Genomic DNA, 23,209 nt, shown 5'->3' on the forward strand with positions numbered 1-23,209 from the left:
GTGACCCTGCCATGCCGCTTGAAAATCGAACTAAAGAGATACTAAAGTCTAAGGATATATGCACTTGCTTATTCCAATTCACCCTTAATTGGTGGTTTGGAGTCGACGTCCATGTTATCTTTCTCCTTGTCCATCGACTTGAAAAGCTCCCGACTGCGGGTGAAATATCGGTTAGGGTGATCAACCGTTTCGCCCTGACTATCCAGGCCATCGCCGTTTTTCATTCCCGCCTTGCGATGCGTGTATTCAAATACACGAGTACATGCGATCTGGTAATGATGGCCTTGGACGAGCTTGATAATCTCTGCTTGTTCGGCTGGTAAAGTGATACGATACGATCGCTCGAGCATGGCAGTCAGATTCTGTGAAGAAAAGTGTCGGAACGGACAACCATGGTTGTCGAGGGATGAAGGTTCGTCGTTGGTAATGATGCGCACACAACTAGCATCGATGATAGAAGGTTCAGAGGGGTCGGGGTGCGGACCGATGTGTTGATATGTGGAGGCGCGGTGATAGGCAAGGTCATGGTGCAACGAGGTGAACAGGTGTGAGCGATCATGAGTCTAGCAGGTTTGGAGGGTGGGAAGTTGGACTTGATTTGGGGAGCCAACGAACAATAACTGGTGGATAGGGGCTGGCGGAGTATGGAATTGTGGGGAAAGGGCGATGGACGCGTGGCGCACGCCAAAATGAAGACAAAATATAGCACTCACTTTTTGGCGGGATAGTTCATGCGACGGCCTTCGAGACCATAGCTGTGGCGGATGTTGTACCGGTATTCTTTGGCGAATTTGTCGTCGGTAATTTTCCCGCCTTGGAACCCCCGGCGCCAAAAGGTAAGTGCTTCGTCAATGGACATACCAATAGCCTTAGCAGCACGTAGATCCCGGACACGTCGCATGTGTACGTCAATCAAGTGTTTGTACGGCCCGACAGACCAGGCTATTTGACATACCTTTAGGAATAGCCCATATTGAAGTCGACCGTGATGTCGCAGATGGTGATCCTTACGCAGAGAGTCGTGAAGATTCCGCATGCAGGCCGGGAAGTGCCGTGCGGCAAGTTCATCGACTTGCTCCGCTCGTACCAATTCGCCATTCTCGTCAGCGAATGAGGCAGCAGAAGATGATGCAATGCCGTTGAGAAAAGATTGCGCCAGATGTTGTAATAGGGGGAGGAGGCGGTCATCTTCGTCAAGGCGTGGAACCGCGCGAGAAGTTTGCTTGAGCAGATGTAAGATTTGTGCCATGGCAGGACCTATCACGATTATCAAGAATCACTTACCTCTAACGCCCGTTCTAACCGGGAAGCAAACTCCTGGAAAACTATGCTATTCTGGTCCTTTGAAGGCACATACGCGTAGCCTCCTCGCAGATATACTTTTCGGGCTGCAACTAGATCTGTAACGCGGGTCCAATGAACTTTGAAGTATTCGGGTAATGCTTGGTCATTTTTAGGCGGCTTGGCTCCGGACGCTGCTTGCAAGATGGGCTGCATCTCCACAACCTCCTCAGTAGGGACTGATGTCATTCCCAGATCAAGTGAGTTGATAAACCTCCCACGTTCCGTTGTATCATCGGATTCCCAGCGTATCTTGAACAAAGTCGTTTCAGCTTTGACAAACCTACGCCTTAACTCCTCGCTACAACCATGTTAATGTTTGTCATTGGGCGCTACTGTAAGTATACTCACGAATGACAGAACGCCAGTCGCAAAACGAAATGAGAGACGTGATCTCTTTTTCGCTCGAGATCACGGTCCATCCCTATAGCACTTGTGCTGTTCAAAGGGAGATGTTTCTTTGATTGGGCGAGAGCCACCAGTTTTGTGTCCTCGAATGTACGGTTCCTGACATTGCAGGACTCGATTTCGGCCAGCACTGGGCACTGTTAGAAGAATTGCGACCATTTGAGAAGCATATTTGTACTCACCACGTAGTCGTTGAATTCCCCAAGTTTCAAACTCTTCAAGAGTGACGTTGCACAGCGGCGGGTCATCGTAGCTAGGTGAGATATGTTGATTTATAAAAAACACAGTCTTAACCCTGGGTCACTCACAAATTAAGTCGATATGGGTATCGGAGTTTTGAGTGTGTTTCGACTGTAGGGAACCCTCCAGCTAGTTGATTTTCAGGCTTAACTGCGCGGCGCTGCATGATAGGATAATGGTGGTCGAGTTTTCACGTGACCGTGTTTGATCGAATCTGCTCGGTTGATCGTGTCGAATGCAGTTGTTTATTTACTTGGCATATTTCAAAGATTAAACATTGATCCAGGAGACATAATAGGCCACCAAAAGCCTTCAATGTAATCATACAGAATTCAGGTTAAAATATTAGATTGAATGAAGTCAATCCCGTCTCCTCGGTAATTGTCTTGAATGACAGTTGTGTTTGCTGCCTCAAGCTTCAATGAAACGGCCGCAGCGCCATACGCGGGCCAGGTAATTCCTGCATGAGGGGTGTGTCAACACACTCGCTCTGTGTATTCTCATGGAAGCAACAAGATACTCACGGCTCGGATTCCCAGTTGCGCTTGGATTGAGGTTATAAGCAAGGGAGATCCTGGGCCCGAGGTGAGTAAATCAAAAGTGCAAGTGTCGTAACCCTAAACGTACCAGTAATCGATAATATCGATACCTAGCTCTACGTGGCTTTCAGGCTCTTCTGGAAGATACTGGACAACAAAAAGAATTTCGGACGCATGTGGCACACCGAGCTCGGGAGAGTCTGGTGCTAAGCCGGTCTGCGCAAATTGATATGACCTAGCAGCGATTAAGTTTGGTTCTCCCCATGTGGGTAGACTGACACGCACCACGATGGAATGCCCAGCTTTCGCGCGGCTTGTAGGAAGTCCCTTCGTGGGGCCTAAATAATGAGAGAGATTGGCTCTATTTGAATAATCAAATCAGGAGTTCAACACACCTCGAATATGAGGTCCCCAATAACGCTGGCAGCTCGTTTGTACTGAGCGGCTTTTCCGAAAGTATTATTGCCGGTGTTGTATGGCGATCCAGCACCCGGATCTTCAGGATAGTAGTTTAACAGTTGGTCCACAATACTTGTATTTGTGATCCCAAATGTAAGACCAGGGAGCTGAGTTGTGAGGAATGAGACCACTTCCTGGGTCGTGTTTGGATTTGTAGTAAATAGAGTTCCTTCGTCAAGATTTGCTAACCAGATGTTGTCAATAACCAGAAGCATGTAACTTGAAACGGGGCTCACTTCCGCATACGAAGGGGACCTTCGCAAACTTGCCTTCGTGAATCGTTTGTCTAGGTGGTCGAGACAAGAAGGGGTCTCCGGATGAGAGGGTTGGCCCAACCGCTGTTGGGTAAGGGTCGAGCGAAACTAAGTTCGATGGTAGCTGATTTCGGATGAAAAGGCATGTTAGACATCATCAGTCGAATCGTTCACACAGCTTCCTCAAACCTTGAAAACGTCATAATTGGCTTGTTTGAGTGTCTCGGCATCTGCATTTCGCAGACACTCAAAGTCATCGTTTGCACAACCAGTCGCATTAGCGATGAATTCATAAGCAGCCTGTCGGGGCGGGTATGAAGCAGGAAGCGCAGTATAGCTATGTTCGAATTCGTTAACGCTCCGGGCAAAATTGACTAGTATTCCACTTGCCTTGATGGAGATCCACTCTGCATCAATGCTGCTCTAAATATCCCACCAATATCACCATTCTTGTACATCATCTGATACCCCACACTCATAGCACCAGCTGATTCACCAAATATCATTACCTAACATAAGTGGATTCGTTACCGCTGAAGCCTGTGTGCATCAACGAAACAAACGCACCTTTGTTGGGTCACCGCCGAATAATTCGATATTTTTATTAACCCACTCAAGTGCCAAGCGTTGATCCTTCAAGCCGAGATTGAGAGCGCCAGCATTTTCGGATTGTTGACCTGGGGGGACTGACAAGATAAATAAGGCACACGACTACTCACTTCCAACTTACATCCATAGATGCCAAGTCGATAATTCATAGCCAAATACACCACAGGCTTGTCCTATATGCGGAGAAAAGCTGTTAGATTGGTCAAAATGACCATTAAGTAACACTCACTAGGCGGAATGCAGCTCCGAGAATCTTGTCCCCGGGGTACGCAGGTGCAGATCCGTTCAAGAACCCACCTCCATCTGTGGATAGCTTGCATCAGCTCGATAGTATCGCGACTATAGCTGCACTTACATATGAACACCATCACTGGGATTTTTGCTGTTATATTATTTGGTTTCCCTAAAAAAATAGTTCGTGATTCATAATTGCCCAACTAACGTTTTATGACGTACAGAGACTTAGATAGAGACAGTCTTCGGAGACAGTTGCATCATATGTGATCGGGGCGCTCTGAATACAGATTGGCTGCTCGTTGGTGGTTGCATTAATAAGGGTCTGCCATCGGTTGGGGCCCATGGCTGAGGAGGCTTGAAGCGCAATGCCCCGGTAGGCGGCTGAGCGAAGGGGATCCCGTAGAAAACGTCTTGCTTGCTTGTGGTGTTTCGAACGCCAAGGTAAGACACCCCAGAGGGATCATTCACCTTGATGAAATCCCCTTTGGCGACAATGGAAAACCAGAGAATAAGCGAAACGCCGGGGTAACGCATGGATGGGATACAAGGTGAATGGCAGGAATGCCCGAAGTTTGGTCAGCCTTTTATAAGTTGGGCAGAGCATTCAGCGGCGTATTTGGAATTAATGGACGGGACACCATGTCCGCAGACCGAGAGTGCTCCGCTTAACCGACAAGCCCATCTTCCCATCAGATGATAAATATATACAGCATACTCGAGAGCTGAAATGACCTCCAGCACTCACCTTTTGAGGAAATAGAGTATGATCCGAGTTGATATATGTAATTTACGCTGCCCCATAGTTGGTACAAGTGTAGCCACCCTGCCCATACCGAGGTAGACGACAGCCAGCTATGTATAACATGAGCCGCCATGTATGATAGGAAAGATAATGCGATAATAATAATTGTCCGAGCCGCCAAATTATACGTATGCATCATCTCGTGCACATGCTGGTCAGAGTTTATTAGCAACGCCAACTTCAGATGAAATGAGAAGCCAGGGCCCCTTCACGTGAAAATGTTGCACGTCATAACTTGCCGTTACTTGCAATAGCAATAGACTATCGAGCATCTGCTTTACAAACCTTAGAGTGAGCAAGGACCTCAAAGTCATGTTGTATTAATTCAAGATAGAGAGTACAAGGTTGATAATTTAGCTATCAAAAGGACCATGAACGATTTCGCGATATCGTTGCTTTGTAATCGAAGCGTTGGGTGAGAAATTGGGAAGGCGCTCATAAAAGTCCAGACGGCCGAATTATAAAGATCGGGGGAGGCGGCCAAAGTATATGCTGTACAGGAACGCCAATTTCGCCAAAGCAAGGATATTATGCCCAGTTGCCAGTTTGAATCCACGTATATCTAGAGCCCTAATATACTTTTCCACCTCTCCCCACCTAGGTCATCGGCACATAAGATCCTTTCAACAGCATCCCGCTCAAGTTTCAGAGCAACTAATCGATCGCCTTCTGCAACTTGTGCGGAGTCTTCCGCAATAACCGCACGAGACAAAACTAACGAATCGAGTATCATACGCAGCTCGGTCCGTGTTGGTTTGTGTTTGCCCAGCATCACACTCTGCGACATATGATAAGTGATAACCTGGTGAGGCTCGTGAGTAAGAACCAATGTGATTAGATGCGATTTCCTGCTCACATCGTCCCACTTGACCGAATCTACGCCAGCACGACGCATACGGCTAATCATACTAGCAAGCAGAAGCCTCTCGTGAAAGCTACAATCGCGAATATAATCAGCCGTCGAGGATTTGTCCATGCTCTTGATAACCTCGACTACATCTTGAATTGCAACAGTTCGAGAGCCTTGTGAGGTGTGACACACTTCGACTGCACGCCTTGATACGTATTCAGGAACTGAGGGTAGCGATTCCAAGGGGAAGGGTACACACCGGCATACATCTAATACACGCCTTGCATCGCCGAAAATACTAGCAACCTTCCTGGCTGCGAAGTTGACTGCGTCCGGTTTCATCACGGGTGGGTGGTCGGGCTGGCCCGCTTTTGCTACTTCAAGACGGGCATTGACAATTTCCACCAGTTGTTGGACGGTGTACGCCTCAAAATTGATCCTTTCCATCCCTGGAGTAATTTATATCAATAGATACCCAATTATGCCATGCATTACTTTACCTAATCGACTCCTAACTTTAGCACTCATAGTTCGCTCAGGAAGATCATGAGTATTGGCCACTGCGACGACCACCAAGTTCGAATCGGGTAAATTCGGCCAGTTAAAGAAATTATAAACGACATCTTGCTTAGTTGTGACCATTTGGTCCAATTCGTCCATCAACACGACACTGATAGATAATTGGTTACCCAGTGGAAGGAGAGCTCGAAAGAACTGTTTACCAAGTATGGCTTCCAGCACTCGTTCTGCTGTTGAAATGTCTGGTTAACCGTCGTAGTGCCTCCTTGGAACTAATACTTAAATGGCCGTGCTGTGCAGCATCATGGCCTGAGATAGCCTCCCACAGTAGAGCGTATGCGGCGCTTGGCTCAGGTATACGTAGGCCATTAATCTCAACATACGAAAAGGGGCTGATTTCCTGAGCTATGGTTAGCATTGAATCCCGATACGCTTTGAATACGATTTACATTTCTCATAGCCATTCCTTTGAGCTCTCGTATGACAGCATGGACAGTTGCGGTTTTGCCAGTTCCAGGCAATCCAGAAATATCTTTCGAACTTATCAATAACTTGCTACCCGCAAATTAAATTACTCACAAATGCAACCCCCAACCCCGGACGTTACTAGATCTGCCACATCCCCCAACACACGTATGAGTTCGTTGTCTCTGCATGGTAACGCTCCTGGCCGTGCGCCAACGTGTAGTGCATACATGGCTCTCACATGAGGATCTGAGCCTACAGTATCAGGAAGGGAAGAAGCGGCCACTCCCAATGACGGATCTCCATCTACAATGTAATGGGATGGTGAGATAACAAGTGAAAGTAAACTTGTTTACTAACCGGCGTTGGAGATTCCTCTTAGGCGAGACAAGTCAATTGCGCTCCGCCGTTTTCTAAGAGCAGCCTTCGAATGAGGAGTAGGCGCAGCAATTCCTTTTACACGCGGCCGAGATGGGGTTTTGGGCTCGCCAGTGTCCTTCTTTGGTCGACCGCGTCCCCGTTTAGTAGGACTAGCAGAACCGAGCCGTGCCTTTCGTGGTGTCTGAGGGATACCCTCATCTTCCTCATCAGTCACGGGGTCGTCTCCTTCCCCTAGTTCGTCGGGCTCGAGAACCCCTTCCGCTTCCAAATCAGGTTCCTCGGGTTCATCCAAGACTGGTTCATATATGTCAGAGCCTCCCGCGCTGGACGAAGTGTCCGAGTCGCTTTCTTCATCGTCTTTATAGACCGTGGCTGGTATTTGACGTTGGCGGGAAGTAGATCTAGTAGGAGTGGTTGGGCCTCTCGAGGCTGATCTACTACTTGCCTTGGGCGCTGACTGTCTCTTCTTCGATGCCCTAGGTGTCTTTTCGGAAGATTTAGCTTTGGGCGTCGCAATTGTTCTTGATCTAGAATGAACTGGCAAGGGTTTATCAACCCTAATATTCCACCCCTCTCCATTAAAGTCCTGAAATTCGATTGACGGGTCAGACAGTTTCAGTGCTTGCTTGCGGAAGAGATCCCATGCAAAGTCATAGTAGATACCAAGTTGGGCATCATGGGCAGACAAACAAAGAAAATCATGCTGCATCCGCTTGTTGTGTCGCAGTACGGGAAGGACGGTTGCGCCTCGAAGGCGTTACCGGAGGATTATTCTGAGACAGTGGTTCTTCATTAGTGGCTCGGTTCTAGCCCATTGAGCCTCGGTTAGCGATAGCGAAGGAAAGCGGGATGATCAGCAGATATTGTACACCGTCGCACGATCGCTGACGGATTGACTCTGAGCTTAATGCTAGAGCTTTCTCGGTTGACCGCGTAATAAACCTCTTTCTAACAGTATCATCTCAGAATAAGAAAACCGGGAACGAGTTGATATGCTTACCTTGCGATAGGGGCGCTGTGAACGAATCTTAGGGAGATCTACAGCGGGGCGGAGAAATTTGTGTACTAGAATATGCATGCGCGTTTCATCTAAAAAGTCGTCGTCGTCGGCTGAATCTAGTCTTCCAGGAGCTGAAATGTACCACATAGAGACGATTACAGCAAGACAGGGCTCGCCAGCTTTGGTGGCAACAACCACCGTGTCACCAATAGCATAGTTATCAATGGTCACCCCTTCCAGAGAATTTCTTGGCTTTTTGCTAGCAGTTGCGATCCGTTCAAAGCCAGTGTGATACACTATCTTATACTGTTGAACAAAGCCTTGTCGTCCATGGTCTACGATCCTTTCACCAAGCGGCCGATCAGGCCACGCGTAGCGAACGTTGCCTGGGATAATGCTTTCTCGTCGAGACATAATGACCCAATCTCGTAGCCCGGCGATGACAAGTAATGATAGATACGCGACAAAGGCAAGGCGCCGTCACGTGGGTACGTTGAGTTTGGTCGAGTTTGCGGCTGGCTTCAAGTCCTCATCCCCGGTTCCTTGAGGCAGGGACAAATCAAGCGCCCCATGATCTTCTGACACAGACTAGTGTCCAACTGGCATCCTAAAAACCTCTGGTCCCGACCAGATACTCCAATATCCCCCCTCCATACTATGTCAACTGGGTCTATCGCGGCCGTGTTGGGCAATATTGCTTGCTTCGTTCTCAAGTACGGTACGATCTGGCTTGCGCTCTACTTTGGGCGTTACCTTGTCACATTATGGGTGAGTCTACAAATCTACCTTTTCCTCTGGGATCGCCGTCAATAGCATTCCAAGTGTCATTCATATTTTCTTCACTGATTGTTTTTGTGTCCAGATCGTCGACCCCTACAGGAGTTATCTTCGATTCCTGCCCGGCCCTCCCATCGATGGACGTTTCGTCGATCGACAACTATGGGACTTACAGAAGTAAGTTTGAGGCTGGAATGACGCATCAAAATCCTAATACGACTATTTTTTCAGCCCTCAGCTCACCCCGAAATTGCACGAAGAATATGAGAAGCTATACGGGAAGACTATAAAATTCCAGGGAATGGCATACGTGAGCGCCCGTATTGATTTGTGCGGCAAAATATTCTAATGCGTGAATGTGTGGACATAGTTCGACCAGCGCCTCATGACTGTCGACCCAGTTTCAATCAATTACATGTAAGTTTCATAGTTGCTTAACTATGGGTTCACTAACTGAGCACATATAGGATTAATCGTGCAAGTGACATATTCCAAAAACCGTGGCAGACTCGCCGGTTTATTGGCAGGTTGGTTAGCGGTGGTTAGTCCAGTATTTTCGAAATTTCGGTAGTGCACTCAACCCGTTTGCAGGTGCAGACAATCAGGGTATTTTCACCACTGAAGGCGAAATGCATCGCAAACTCCGGCGTGTTATTGCCCCTGCCTTCTCCTACCAATCGGTCAAGAACCTCACTCCCCTCTTTTTCCACAAATCCTTCGAAGTGAGGCATTTGCTACCTTGTAATTGGACAAATCTATAACCCAACCTCATCTAGCTTCGTGACAAGTTGCGTTCTGTGCTTGCAGTACCACAGACGGTTTCGCGCCCAGGTGTCGAGGTTGAGCAGTTCCCTGGAGAGCCATCTCCCCGCGTGCGAATGGATTTGCACAATTGGATTGGACGAGCAACGTTCGACATTATCGGAGTGGCCGGTACGTGCTTGCCGGATATTCACTATCCCTTATCGGGCATCGACCGACTCGTCCCTTTGTTCTTTAGGCTTTGGCTACGAGTTCCATTCAATCCAAGAAGAAACGAACACGTTCTACGATGCCTATAGATGTATGTTCAATGCCCTTCGTCAGGTCGAAAACAAACTGCATAATTTGGGACTTTTCTTCCCCCAGTGGGTTGCAAACTGCCTTGTGAGTTTTTATTCCTTGTTCATAATATATGCTATATATTAAGCTGCCATTCAGCCCGATGCACGTACCAAGGAGGTCAAACGATGCAGAAAGATTATTGAAGCGGAAACTAGGGCGTTGTTTGCAAAGCGCCGTGAAGGGATTGCAGCCGAAAAGGCTGCTGGGGCTACTGTCGGCAAAGACTTCGTAATGCTCAATCTTCTTCGTGAGTGGCATTGGTACATTTTCGTGTTCCCCGAATAATAACTATCACCAGTGCGTTCGAATGAAGCCGACAGTGTCTATCTTACCGAATCGGAGATCATAGCCCAAATCGATTCGATTATGTTTGCCGGCCATGATACAACCAGTATGGCCATACAATGGGCCCTCTGGGAACTAACTCGCTATCCCCCAGTCCAAGCTCGCCTAAGAGCGGAACTTGCGCCTCTTGTGCCCATTTTGAAGGACTTTGTTCCCGCTGGCCCTTCAGAAACTGGTCACAAATATGCAGATCTTACGGGTGAACTTGGGGACCTCGCCGCGCGACTTGACGCTCTTCCTTACTTGGAGAAATTCGTCCGCGAAGTCCTACGGTTTCACCCCAGTGTTCATAGCACGTTCCGGGTCGCCATGAAGGATGACATTATTCCTGTCTCTGAGCCTGTGCGAAACCAGAACGGCGAAATCTCCAAGGCTTGGGTTGGGGATCACAAAACGGGCTTATCTTCGGGAGGCATCCGAATTCGCAAGGGGGAATTCATACACATTCCTATCGAAGGCATGCATCTGCTTAAATCAGTTTGGGGCGAAGATGCACACGATTTCAAGTGAGTTTTTTTTGTTACGAATGCTATAACAAGACTTTAATTTTTCAAACATTAGTCCAGACCGATGGGATAGCCTACCTGCCAAGGTCAAGGCAAGCCCAGGCTTATACGCCAACTTGATGAGCTTTTCTGTCGGGCCCAATGTGAGTTCCGACCACATGGATACTTATTCTTGAATAATTCCTAATGAACAAATACAGTCTTGCCCTGCCTCTCGTTGGGCTCTTGTCGAGATCAAGGTTATGCTGGCGGTGATGATCGCCTCATTCGAGTTCACAGGTGCAAGTCCAATGAGCGCTCACAATTTTCTCGTCGGGAGACCATACGAGAGGAACAAGTTTGAGAAGGGTAAGATTGATTCTCTAGGGTACGAACGCAGTTGCTGACTCGGCCTCTTTAAGGACACCGGATGCCTCTAATCTTAACTCCTCTCTAAATTCGATGAACTCTGAATGAAACAATTTACTTGGGGCTGTGCTATACCCACACTGTATTTTCGCTCTCGTCACTCCTTTAGGACCGTTTCTGTTACCCTCTGCTTTTGGCTTCATTGCGTATATATCCTTAATATTAAACTGTCACCATCAGTCAACGAGATCCGAATGGTAAACTAGTAGAGCCATTCCGAGTCAGCTTTACTTCTTTTGGCACAAACGCCCTACCCAGCTCATTCACATACAGAAAGTTGAATATTTTCTTTGTAAGTTAGGAGACTTGCCTTGAAATCTCCTACACAGACCTTCCCGATCGCAGCCACCGTGACTCTAACTATGCAAATTCTCGCTTCTTGATTTTGTTAAGACACGAGTTTGATAGCTCGCATGTACAATTATCTAAAAATGATTTATGGATCCCCTTGGGTGCAACATTGATTTTACATACAAAAAGCTCGACCTCTAAGGTTTTAAGGCAAATTGTAAACTCAAAGGGACTTTTCTCACCAAGACCAAACTGACAAAAAGGAATGCCACGAACCTGGCTTGAACAGGTGACCTGTAGATCTTCAGTCTAACGCTCTCCCAACTGAGCTACCGCGGCTGATTATATGTAATCTAATATATTACTTATTCGTCAAAAAACTGTTGGGTGTACATTCTTTCTGCGCCACCCTGCTGCGCCGATGCAATGGCCTTTGATTGACACATACTTTCTATCTGTGTCAGCACCGAGCGAAACGGCCGGAAACACTTTGCTCCGAAGTGCAGTACTTCTATTCGTATATGCACCAGTAGCCTTCATATAGAAGCTCACCCGCTAGTACCCACCGTTTGTATGCACGTTCTCTATGCGGCAATTCCAAAAACCCCGAGCAATCTCGAAGCTTATTGACGCAGTTGACGCTAATACTTGACCACCACCCATGCTCGGCTCATCATTGCGTACAAAACCCGTGCTAGCCGAGCAGTCATCGTGCCTTGTGATGTTCTCCGCAACCAGACTGCGACACAAAGATGGCAAATTAATATCCGTGCGGTCACGAGTAATATTCTCGAAAATGGGACGAAGACGGCAAAAGATAAAAAGGCACCAAGCTCATTTTAGTCTACTTGGGTTCTCCCAACATCCACAACGCTGGCCTATGCCATATATGCATGCGCCTGGCCGAGGAAAATGTAATCCACTCCGCTGATGCGCCAATATTCCTCCTTGGCAGCGGCCAGTTTCCAGTTTTCATCTCGACGGCCGAAAAAGAAGTTCCCGCTGGGAACCCAGTATACTGTGGCCGACACAGTTTGAGCCAGTGTTAGAAAGAGATGATCAAAACTCAAAATGCCACAATATATCGCTCAAACAGGAAATCATGATTGACAAATGTGTTCTAGGTTGACAGGACCTGTCAACTGACCGGGGAACTACGGTGATACTTTCCCTGTCATACATAAAAGAGACAAAATTTAACCCAATTATAATGTCAGTATATTGTGTGTCCTTTTTTGGCCATGGCATCGATGCGCTTAACTTGCCAGAAACCGAAGGACCTGAATGTTTGGGGTCACACCGATTGATGTAATTTTAATTTGACAATGCCACGAAGGGACCAGACCGCGTTCGTCCAAGCCTCAAACACGCGTATGGGGGAAATGATTTGATGTTGGAGTGGCCAGGTACGAACTCAGAGGCCGAGATCGGTGTATGCGTCTCTCCCGTCAACCAAACTTGTTCACCCATGAAATCCCCCTTCCCCCTTTCCCCCCAACTGGCGAAAACGCCGCTCGGGTATCGGGACAATATCGCATTGGGAAGATTAGATCTATAGTGGCTGTCGTAGGCACATGGCTCAAAGACAACCTCCAATACAGTAAGTTTGTGTGGCCGTGCATCGACCTTTGTTCTTTTTGGTGACGACAGCTTTGAAATCCAAGTTTGTGCGTTTCGCCAAGATAAGTAGTTCTACCTACGGCGAGTGCATCCCAATTGCGAGAAAAGCAGGTGGATCCTGTAAAAATTGACTGCTATTCGATGTTCCCGCAGTTCAAATTGTATGCATAGTTCTCCATGGTTGGTCAGTACGGGAAGTTGCTCTTGGTGTACAATAGGTTAAGCGAATTCGAGTTGGACTCGTGGATCGGATGGCCTCACTTGATGCTGTGAACTCTAACTTTAGGAAAAATGGCGACATGATGATGATAATGATGTCTATATGCTGGGGCACCCCGAGTGGACATCAGTGTGGATGAACGGCAATGGCATATCTAGACTCTCCCGAACAGAACGGGATGTATTTTCGATAACGACTTGCATACGTATAGTAATGGTCGAGAACTGGCCGGCATGGCTAAAAGGCGTGAAGCCATGTGGTGTCGAATGATAAGCCATTTGCTTGAGTATGATACTGCCGATCATGCAAGTCCTAGACATCGGGCCTTGATTACAAGTCTCGAGTTGATGAAAAGCATATATTTACAATCAATCATAGGAAGCCGGGGCGGGATTCTATGCGTGCGGGAAATAGTTTGTTGGCGGAGGCATATTATAGCCAAGAAGAAGCTCATACAGCGCCAGGTCTTTTGGAAACCAATAATACGTAGAAGTGAGACTGAGATGGAGTGACAGGTTGTTCTTCGGAGCGTATGGCTCGGTCAGAATATAGAAACCCGGTGGTCAGATGCATATGAGCAACTGAGCACTAGCTTGAGGGCCTTACTTGAAGAGCGGTTTGTGTAATCTGACGGAACATAAGCAATGTATCTATTTGGAGTATGTTGGCCGCTTCAGAGACCGACCGGCCAGCCAATAACCGTGTATATCGGTGCCTAGAATGATCGTCAGAGGTAGCGGGCCATCCACCTCGGGCGCAGTTAACGCCGTGAGTACATATGGGATACGCAGTAAACAATTGAAGAGTTGGACATAGGGGTACATTCTAGGCAAGTGGGATAGTCTCCATAGCGATATGGGCCTCCGAGGAGATGCAGCAGTCAGTGAGGAGCAGTTTGATCAAAGGGACCCTGAGAGAGAAGGTGTCAGTGTGGACCCAGGAGTTTGGATGGGAAAGGCCATTGCAATGTGGTCTGGCGTGGTCATAAAGACTTACGAGCGGCCACATCTGGCCGGCCGTTGTGTGCCCGCTCAGTGCTTGCGACGATAACCACTGCGACTGTGTGTGTGTGGTGTATACTAACTGGCAATTGGCGCCTGTTCGCACACCGATCTCCCCGTGTTTACCAACGACTGGCGGCACCACCGGGACTTGTATCGGCGTAGGATCTTGTGCTTGCGGCTGTGAGAGAAGCTTGTGCCGACTTGTGGATTGGACTGTGCTTGGTTGTCTCAGGAAAAGTTGCATTGATTGGGACTTGTTGTGGTGAGCCCATGTACCATGTGCGTTGACACCGCCGGTTTTCTGATTCAGACGCTCTAGCTCAGTTGCACCATAACCGGACCTAAGCACTGTTTTTAACACTGAGCCGCCCGCCCGCCTGGATCGACCCGCTCCTCTTTACTTTTAGCCGCCGGACCTTGTGCTCCTCCAACCTCAAAAATCCCACTCGATACACCTATTCACCTTGGCTTTGCGCCCGCTCGCACTCTGCTCGCGATGCCGGCCATCACTTCCTCACGAACTGTGCAAAAGGCAGAAGCAAAACACAATGTTACCACAGAATGTGCGTTCTTCGCATTCCCCTCATTGCACACTCCCCCCCCCCTCCACCCCCTCCACCCCGCCCTCCCAGTTCTCCCGTGTTTAATCATCCATTTTACGTCGACTTTACCCCGTCATTTCCTCCGTTGTTTGTGCAACTGTTTGCCCCTGCACATCCTTGGCTTGACATTCGCTTCTGGTTTGCCGCCACTGGCAGCCAGCCCTTGCCCCTCCCCTCTCAATTCCCACGCCTTTTCCCAAGCTAATTTACATTTCTTGTTTACTGACTATTGGACTTTAATTCTTAATTCTTCACATACGATCTCACTTGGTTGCACCATCACCATTACTCCATCAATACCGTCTTCTCCAAACGACTTTCCATCGACAAATTCATCTCACCTCACACAGACCCAAACTATGGCCTTCATTCTGCTGCCGCCACGGGAAACCTCGGCCTCGTGTCGTTTGCGCTCACAAACGGTCAACCGACAAATGCGGTCCTTGATGGTGTACTTCCCATCCATGCGGCCGCCAGTGGCGGGAATACGCGTGTAGTACGCATGCTTATCGATGCTGGTGCAGATCTCAATATCGGTCGATTATCGCGAAAACTTGGTGCCAGTGGAGGCAAAGGCCGTACGGGCGCCAGTGGGAGCGCGATGAACATCTATACTGCGGTAGGCGGCTCCCATATCGGAACCGGCGGCAGCACTGCGCTTCATTTCGCAGCCGCGAATGGTCATATCGACGTATTGACACTCTTATTGAGATGTGGAGCCGATTTGAGCAAGGTTGACAAGCACGGCGTCACTCCATTGATGCTTGCGGAGAGATTAGGTCGGGTAAGTCATTTCCGCGTTCTAAGCATAGCACCTATCTCACGACTTGACATTGGCAATAGACCGAGGCAGCCGCCACTCTACGCACATGGGCAAAAGAGAACCCCAAACCAAATTCGAATTCTACACCGAATGGCACAAACCACAGTCTCCATGCCAAACGTTCTCTCGAAACACTTCTGCGCGGTCCATGGGCTGGCAGTCGAGTCGACCTCGGCCGTTTCGACCAAAACGCTAGCAAGGTCGATCTGAGTATCAGTGGCGAGAGCCGAGGAGAACTGGGATCAGGAAGTAGTGGTGTCGACTTGGGCTCCGGTTCTAGTCGAACAGAGCTCGGTGAGCTCGGCTTTTACCCGCCTCTGGGCGGGTCCTCTCTAAATGATTCGCGCCGACCGAGTCTCCCGACTTCTGCAGGGTTGTTATTTGGTCCGAAGCCATCCAGACCCAGGAGCAATAGGACTTCGTGGAGCGGTGGAAAGATGCGTCGGTTTATTTCGCGTATAAAACGGGACGGCGCAACCAGTTGGGACGCTGGCGAACGCACGCCACAGATTGATTGGGCCGATGAGGTGGAGTTCAGGCGGGGCGAGAGGGTGGCGGTGGAGATGGGTTTGAAAGCCCCAAGTGCCGCCCTCCTGATGAAGAGGGCTTCCAGTCAGAACGAAGCGGTGAGGCCACGTCGCAAGGCGAGCGAATTCCACCCTGAGCCCGAGTACGATTTTCTCGAGGATGAGCCTATGGAGAGTCGGCCCGTCATCCAAGACGACGATGACATGGATGATGATCTAGATATGGATACGGTTCCAACTAAACGAGTACTACACCCTCGATCCTACTCAAGTTCGAGTGCCGGATTCAGTCATGTTGGGAGGAATAGGTTAACTAGCCCCTCAATGCCTATCTTACCGCTTCCTAACGAGTCGTCGTTGATGCTATCCGCCGCGACTTCGACGACATCGATTCCGCCTGCCACATCGCCTCGACGATCCCGCGCACCCTCACCAGGCCAGTCACATATGCGTTCGCTTTCCGGAGGGATGACTTCTCGCCGGGGACTACGTGGTTCGAGCAGCTTTAGCTCATTCTTGCCGAGGCAGCCAGAGGAAGTTATGCCGAGCAGCGGGGATAGCACAGTTGACGGGACGGCGCCTGTAGCAAATGATCCGAGTTTCCAGCCCCAGGGCCACTCAGAACCGCAGCCACCGACGGACGCAAAAGGTACTACATCGATGCTCGAGTCCCCCGACGGTCGGTTCCGCGGAGACTCGCTCTCTTCTACCGATTCGGAAAACACAAATCAACTTTCCTCATCTATGGCAACAACTGACACCGGGATCACCACACCGTCACTGTATGCGGCCACTTCACCACTTCCACCTCACAAGGGTGCGATGACCTTTTCGCCCGTGTTCGAAACCGAGGATCTGGACGAGATTGATGAGCGCAGTGAGAACTTGGGCGAGACGAGGCGGCACTCGGTCACTCCCGTCAACCTGCGGTCGATCAGCACATTCGAACAAGCGCAAGATTTGGTGCGCCAAGTCGAGAGGGAAATTCTCGAACCCGGCTCCCTAGGTCCAGATTCCCCTTCGCTGGCCGAGCAGCTGGCGGCATATGGCGAAAGCTTGGCGATTGAACGCCGGTTCGCGCGAGGCGAAGCTCAGAAACGTGCTTGGTTGGCTGAACGGAGGAGCCACGATGAGGACGCGGACGAAGATGAGGACGAAGAGGGCGGCTGGGCCTCGTATGTACGCGAGCCCATCCCGAAGATTGGTGCACCGTTGGGCAGGGCTTCGAGCGTGGATCATCGTTCCGGCAAATACAGGTCGATGCCTCCACCTAGCCGGACACACTCAATGCCAGCCCGCCAGATTCGTAAGTTTATTTTGTTGGTAATACACAATCGAACAGCCGGCTGACTTGGAATTTATCCAATAGCCATGACTCCCCTCTCCAGTGCGTTAATGGCGCCCTTTAGTCCGACCTCGCAGTCTCGTACTCCGGAGCGTGTAAGTTTCACCGGAGCGTTGCCCGGGTCTCAGTCTCGTCAAAACTCGGGAGTTCTGGCTCGTGCGGCCATGATGCCCCGTAGGACCGCCTCGAGCCACGGTTCGTACGTAAGCCGGTCGGGATCGATTGAAATCATCGAGACGGCACCCACCCCCATTGAATTTCCTCACCGCGCGCTCGAACTTCACCGCCGTTCGGCCAGCACCGGTGTCTCAGGATTCCCTTGGACATCCTACACACCTTATAGCATGGCAATTGTCAATCAATCCCCAGAACACTCAGACGATGCCGACAGCCACTATGAGCTCAACTCGCGCACCGCCCCGCTCTCACGCATCACCACTGCCCCCTCCAAAATCGGGAATGCGATCGGGAATGCGTTTTCGCGCGATCCAGATTACGAGCCCGTGCGCCGCAAAAAATTGAAGCGATTCGTAAAACAGCTTGTCAACCCTGAGCGCTCTGGTACAGAGAAAGAGATCACCCTCATATGAGTCCGTGTATGACGAGGAGGGGGAAGTACGGAGTCTAGGTGTAGTTGGTCATTTGCTTTCATGTTTCCGTGACTTGTTCGTTCTCCTTTTCTCTTTATGGCTCTATTGATCTGGCTTGGCTTGGTGTGTGCTTTGGTGTCTTTTATCTCTGTTGTCGTTCGTGTTCCATCTGCATGCTGTGTTATCCCGCTCATCTTTGGTTATCCCATGTTATCTTACTCGGTTAGCTTGTTTTCTGATATCTTTCATCGGCACCGCATCTTTTCTATCTCTTCTATCCGCCTTTCCATCGATTTCTTTTGTTTATCGTGTTTGCATGCACATGTACAACGCAGAATTATCTACAGTAACAATATATGCACAACCGTGAAATACTAGCGCGACTGGGCTCAGGACACGTGATCGAGTGAAAACGCCCCTGCCTTTGTCGAATTACCGCAAATTCAGCTCCTCCATCGATATAATTTTTTGAAGTTAACCAATTACTGCATTACAGATGATACTCGGCCTTTCTGAACCTAGCTAGACTCATCGGCAGCCAGACAGACACTTTACGATCGACAGCCAACTTCCTCCACTAAAAACTAACTTGAGTTCTTTGGTTCGACGCTCTGCGGCACTATTCTCTACGCTCGCATACACCTTAGTATGGACTAGCCAATCTACTTGTTGATCCTGGATCCAAGATCAGCCCTCGAGCTCTGCATTCTGCCCAAGCTCGGATCAAGCACACCTGATAGAGTGGGTGTCCGATTTACAGCCTCGGAGATTGCAGCCCATCATCGATCGCGACGTCCAGAACAGCAGAACATGACACTAGATCTAGAATATCTTTATTTCTACGTCTCGGTAAATGCGCATATCCAGATTTTACGTCCAATTCTGACATTTCTACCCCTAGTTGCGTTTGGAACTCGATTGTCTCAAGTGCAGTTGTACGGTATATTCGTTTTGGCGCTCGTGGGACTTGCGTTTGTGTTTCGAATTAAATTTCTGACTCGAGCTGGATCCAGTCATAGTCGGCGCTCGTTTGGATGACTCTTACTCAAATCAGGAAATTTGTGACTGGGACTATTTAGAATTAGACGTTCACTGGTTATGGACGCACTCGTACCCAAAGCAATTTCACGTATGGACAATATTTAGGCTGTCTGCCCTGCTAGCTATTTATATCTCGTCGCTATGGGCCCTACGCCTGGACCTGACTTTGGGGACAGTAAGACACGATTGGCGTCGCTCATTACTATGGCTATCCGAGATGTCCATGCGGATAATGATGTTCTGAGATCCTGTTGGGAAGGATCAAGCTTTATTGGAGGCTACCGAGGTAGTAAAGCAATGACACGAAGAAAATGACGTACACTCAAGTAGCATACATTTAACTATGACGAGTGGATCTGACTTGTTGAAGCCGGTAACCTAAAGGAATACGGAGGTGGCGTCTCGGTGACTTTTACATCGCCCCCCCCCCTATTCAAACGCTAGATCCTTATGATTGGGGACTTGGGTTGCTCGACCGTGTCGATGATCCAACCGAAGGTACTATCAAATTAATGATCACGAGACAGTACGTGTCCCCTGCTCGAGCTCAGTCGGTCCTCGCTTCAGCTCGAGGGGCCAAACTTCAAACAATCACCGGGGCAAACCGGGCATGTATTGGCGAATAGGCCTCGGACGAGTGAATACATGATTGGCGAGAAGTAGAATGTGGCCTAATTCAAGATTCCACCTTTTTGGGAGGCCTATTTTGGGGGGTTAAGCTATTATAAGCTTCACTGAGGCAAAAGTTCTATGAGTAGACTCCGCTCAATTGTTAGATTTGTCGGTGCGTTCTTTGTACATCTCTTATCTTTGGTAGCGACTGGAAGGGCGTTCATCTGTCTGCTGTTTCTCGTAAATCTACTTTTCCCTGATCGATAATGGTGCCCACACGATGCACATTCGTACATCTGGTTCCCCGTTTATTTGACACGTGCGTGCATTACTGAGCTTTACTCTCAATCCGAGGCCTAATATCAGTGGTATATTAAGTAGTGCATTTTACTTTGCGAGTCACCTGTGTCTTTTGGGTGATTACAGGCGCAGTAGAAGACGTTGTTGTACTTCATATGCATAACGAAACATAAGCTCGTATGTCGGTACATTCTACATTCACATGTCAAGGTGTCACTGGTGTCCATACAAATTCAATTATCTCCAAGTAAAATAACGCCAAAGTATGGCAAAGTAAAGTGCCAAGTCAGTTACCGACTGTGTAGTCTTTGTTCGTGTTGAACCACAGCCTCCATGTCATAGTGACCGAAACAAATCAAGGCTTATTTGAATCCCGCTCAGTCGAAACAAGTGGAGTAATTGTCGATAAGACGATAACAATTACTTACTGTATTCCTTGGATGAGATATATACATGTAGCTATAGCTACCGATCCTTGTCGAGTAAGCCTGTTAGTTGCTGTCAATCAGAAATGAAATACAACTGCATTTGTTCGGCTAGTCGATCCTCTTGGACTTCGATTGAAAATGAAATAGGATTGACCTCGCACGTTTCGAAGTTTGAAGTGTCGATTTATCCCATCCCTGTATTGATTATTCGTCTCCGAGCATTTTGAATGAATTACGAGTACAGACGCATATATCTACTGCATCAAGTCTTGGGAGGAGGTCAGGCATTCCCAATCGGACTTGGCGCACGCTTTTGATAATCCAATCAGAATTCAATCGTATGCGACCCCGATTAACTGTATAGTATTATCAGCACGTTTGCGATAACAACTCCGGTAGGCTTCGTGATTGAACTGTGTTGAGGATGTTCACAAGGGATAGATAGTCTATTTGTCCTAATTTGCTTAGAAATACAGTTAACCGGAGTTTGCTCATTGTGAAATGAAATGGTGTGGATGAATGAGCGACGGGCGCAATGCTGGCCCTTGGTGTTTATTGTGGCTGGTTTGAGGACAGCTGGCCATGCAGGTAGTTTAGGATGATGATAAGAAAGGAGAGGGACTGCAGTCTGAATTTATTGTTCGAATTAATCGTTTGTTTCGAAGCACAAACCGGAGAACATCACTCATCTGTGAAGAAGCGCCGCCTCGTGTTTCGGTCCTAGGCTGACGATCTGGACCGGGCCGATCAACACTGCCAGCGATACAACGACGACGACCAAGCACTGGATTGAGTAGCATTGGTAGGATCTGAGTAACGGGAAGAGCGTCGGCAAACCTAGTCAGACATTGAATAGTATATTTATCCCTGTGAATTCCGGTCTCACGCGGATCCGAGGAGAGACATCGACTCACGAGAGGACCACACCTTCTGCGGACGACCTCCATCTCTGGCTTTCATCTCTCGACTCGAGTACACTTGGAGACTGCCTAGAACCAGTATATACTACACTACACTGCACTATACTACTATGAGCTCGAGCTCGACGTCGTCAAGATCATCGCAGCCGCCTTCTGGCCGGAAGAGGCAAGTGTATGAGCTCATGATTGCATTACCCAGTTCCAGCTCACACTCGACCACAGAAAATACACCGAACAGGAGCTCCGGACTACACTCGACGTAAGCAACTTGCACACATGCCGCACGTGCCATGCTAATCCATCAATGTTCCAATATGGCACTCGCCTAATAGCTTCTGAATAGCATTCCGCGCCCACTGTCTCCGACATTACCCCCCTCTCCCCCGGCATCCCCGGCCCCTCCCTCCCAGCGCCGCCGCTTGTCTCCGGACACGGACCAGACGACAACCCCGCCCGCATCTACCCCGTCGCCCGCACCTATCCGACGACCGGCTCTTACCTCGGCCGAGCTTTCTCGGATGATCCCGATCTACAAGGAGCGCGCAAAGCTCTTCAAGCGCTCCGGGGACAGCCGCAAGCGTACCGAACTCCGATCCAGGCGTCTAGGCCTCTTGGAACTCACAGACTCCGTGCTCCACTTTGCCTACGTATTCTGGGCCGAGGACCGCGAAAAGTCCAAAGGCAAGAGCATTATGATGTGTGATGTTGGCACTTGGCGTACCCTCGAAGGTCTCGTTGTTGCCTGCAAGGGCGGCTGGGCCAAGGACGGTGACCCCGCAGCACGCGGGCTGATTGGGATGTTGTGAGTAATCCTCTTGTTTTGGATATCCCTCGGACTTGACAGGGCTTCAGGAATCTCCTCGAAGGATTGGTGTTGAGCAGAATTGCTCATTCAAATATCTTCTCTATTCGAGAGACGACCAAGGGATTGATTATCCCCCCATCCAATTCAGCCAGCACCACCACTCTTAATCCCAACCCAAACACCGGCGCAACGCCCAACCCCAATGCAGCCGGCACTCCGAAGAATCACCCTACACCCCCTTCACACGTGCCATCTCCAGCCCCTACTACCTCCCGGAGTCCGGTCCCACCACCGGCCCAACAAGCACACCACCCGCTCCCCCCATTCTTCCTCCAAAACATTCTCAAGCACAGCTCTGGCTTTTTGCAGTCCTCATCAAACATTGCCCATGCGTACTCGCTGCTTAACCCCGCGTTTATGCACACACATTACCCGCGCACGCATCAAATATGCTCTACAACGTCCTTGGGCGCCCGTTCTGATGGCGGTCACGAGGCGGCATTCGCACGTTTAAGCGATGATGGCTTAGAGGTAGATCTGGATGCTTGCGCACGTGGAGAGGGACTGTGGGCGTGGCCAATTACGTGTGGTGCGGGGATGGCGCATCTCATTGGGTTCGGGCGCAGTATGTTGTGGGAGTTTGCGGATACCCGGGGCGGATATCGCACACACCATGGAGTGAATGAAGAATATTAGATCATTCTTTCCTTCTCTTTGTTCCTTTTTTGATTTATGGTCTGATTATGGGATCTCTGACTTTCTTTTTACGCTGTCGTTTTTATTTATTTTATGGTACGGTTTTGTTTGTTGTTCTTTTATCCTACATCCACCCATCTC

At 49.1% G+C, this 23,209-nt stretch overlaps 6 protein-coding genes and 1 non-coding gene across 7 annotated transcripts; 3 read left to right on the forward strand and 4 right to left on the reverse strand.

Annotated features, from left to right (window-relative positions):
• Positions 1-68: 68 nt before the first annotated feature.
• On the reverse strand, positions 69-2,155 carry RhiXN_06508 (DNA primase large subunit; the record flags this gene model as incomplete). Its single annotated transcript, XM_043326324.1, has 7 exons — positions 69-563; positions 616-634; positions 714-1,222; positions 1,285-1,642; positions 1,693-1,879; positions 1,932-2,002; positions 2,058-2,155. 7 exons carry the CDS (start codon positions 2,153-2,155, stop codon positions 69-71), a joined length of 1,737 nt encoding a protein of 578 aa, XP_043181756.1.
• Positions 2,156-2,321: 166 nt separating this feature from the next.
• Positions 2,322-4,621, reverse strand: RhiXN_06509 (carbohydrate esterase family 10 protein; the record flags this gene model as incomplete). Its single annotated transcript, XM_043326325.1, has 14 exons — positions 2,322-2,449; positions 2,514-2,563; positions 2,617-2,763; positions 2,814-2,866; positions 2,924-3,171; positions 3,224-3,365; positions 3,431-3,664; positions 3,715-3,750; positions 3,809-3,927; positions 3,972-4,023; positions 4,080-4,153; positions 4,206-4,253; positions 4,307-4,505; positions 4,556-4,621. The coding sequence occupies 14 exons, from the start codon at positions 4,619-4,621 to the stop codon at positions 2,322-2,324; spliced, it is 1,596 nt and encodes a 531-aa protein (XP_043181757.1).
• An 830-nt stretch (positions 4,622-5,451) lies between these two features.
• Positions 5,452-8,518, reverse strand: RhiXN_06510 (AAA family ATPase; the record flags this gene model as incomplete). The annotated part of the gene is made up of 10 exons (XM_043326326.1): positions 5,452-5,691; positions 5,746-6,188; positions 6,240-6,409; positions 6,462-6,658; positions 6,708-6,790; positions 6,838-7,029; positions 7,084-7,816; positions 7,866-7,910; positions 7,984-8,052; positions 8,105-8,518. The coding sequence occupies 10 exons, from the start codon at positions 8,516-8,518 to the stop codon at positions 5,452-5,454; spliced, it is 2,586 nt and encodes an 861-aa protein (XP_043181758.1).
• Positions 8,519-8,761: 243 nt separating this feature from the next.
• RhiXN_06511 (cytochrome P450 family protein) lies at positions 8,762-11,272 on the forward strand (the record flags this gene model as incomplete). Its single annotated transcript, XM_043326327.1, has 13 exons — positions 8,762-8,872; positions 8,967-9,058; positions 9,113-9,191; positions 9,252-9,298; positions 9,349-9,422; positions 9,473-9,603; positions 9,658-9,814; positions 9,882-10,027; positions 10,082-10,232; positions 10,284-10,836; positions 10,892-10,979; positions 11,037-11,184; positions 11,238-11,272. 13 exons carry the CDS (start codon positions 8,762-8,764, stop codon positions 11,270-11,272), a joined length of 1,812 nt encoding a protein of 603 aa, XP_043181759.1.
• A 529-nt stretch (positions 11,273-11,801) lies between these two features.
• RhiXN_12394 lies at positions 11,802-11,874 on the reverse strand. Its single transcript has one exon. It is a non-coding gene; the product is annotated as a tRNA-Phe (tRNA).
• Positions 11,875-14,095: 2,221 nt separating this feature from the next.
• On the forward strand, positions 14,096-18,266 carry RhiXN_06512 (ankyrin repeats; the record flags this gene model as incomplete). Its single annotated transcript, XM_043326328.1, has 6 exons — positions 14,096-14,143; positions 14,192-14,396; positions 14,787-14,942; positions 15,332-15,765; positions 15,825-17,637; positions 17,701-18,266. The coding sequence occupies 6 exons, from the start codon at positions 14,096-14,098 to the stop codon at positions 18,264-18,266; spliced, it is 3,222 nt and encodes a 1,073-aa protein (XP_043181760.1).
• A 3,411-nt stretch (positions 18,267-21,677) lies between these two features.
• Positions 21,678-23,068, forward strand: RhiXN_06513 (uncharacterized protein; the record flags this gene model as incomplete). Its single annotated transcript, XM_043326329.1, has 4 exons — positions 21,678-21,739; positions 21,790-21,826; positions 21,900-22,369; positions 22,420-23,068. 4 exons carry the CDS (start codon positions 21,678-21,680, stop codon positions 23,066-23,068), a joined length of 1,218 nt encoding a protein of 405 aa, XP_043181761.1.
• Between the last annotated feature and the right edge of the window lie 141 nt (positions 23,069-23,209).

This window comes from Rhizoctonia solani, chromosome 7 (genome assembly GCF_016906535.1).
Source record: "Rhizoctonia solani chromosome 7, complete sequence".
In the NCBI taxonomy this organism is placed as follows: domain Eukaryota; kingdom Fungi; phylum Basidiomycota; class Agaricomycetes; order Cantharellales; family Ceratobasidiaceae; genus Rhizoctonia; species Rhizoctonia solani.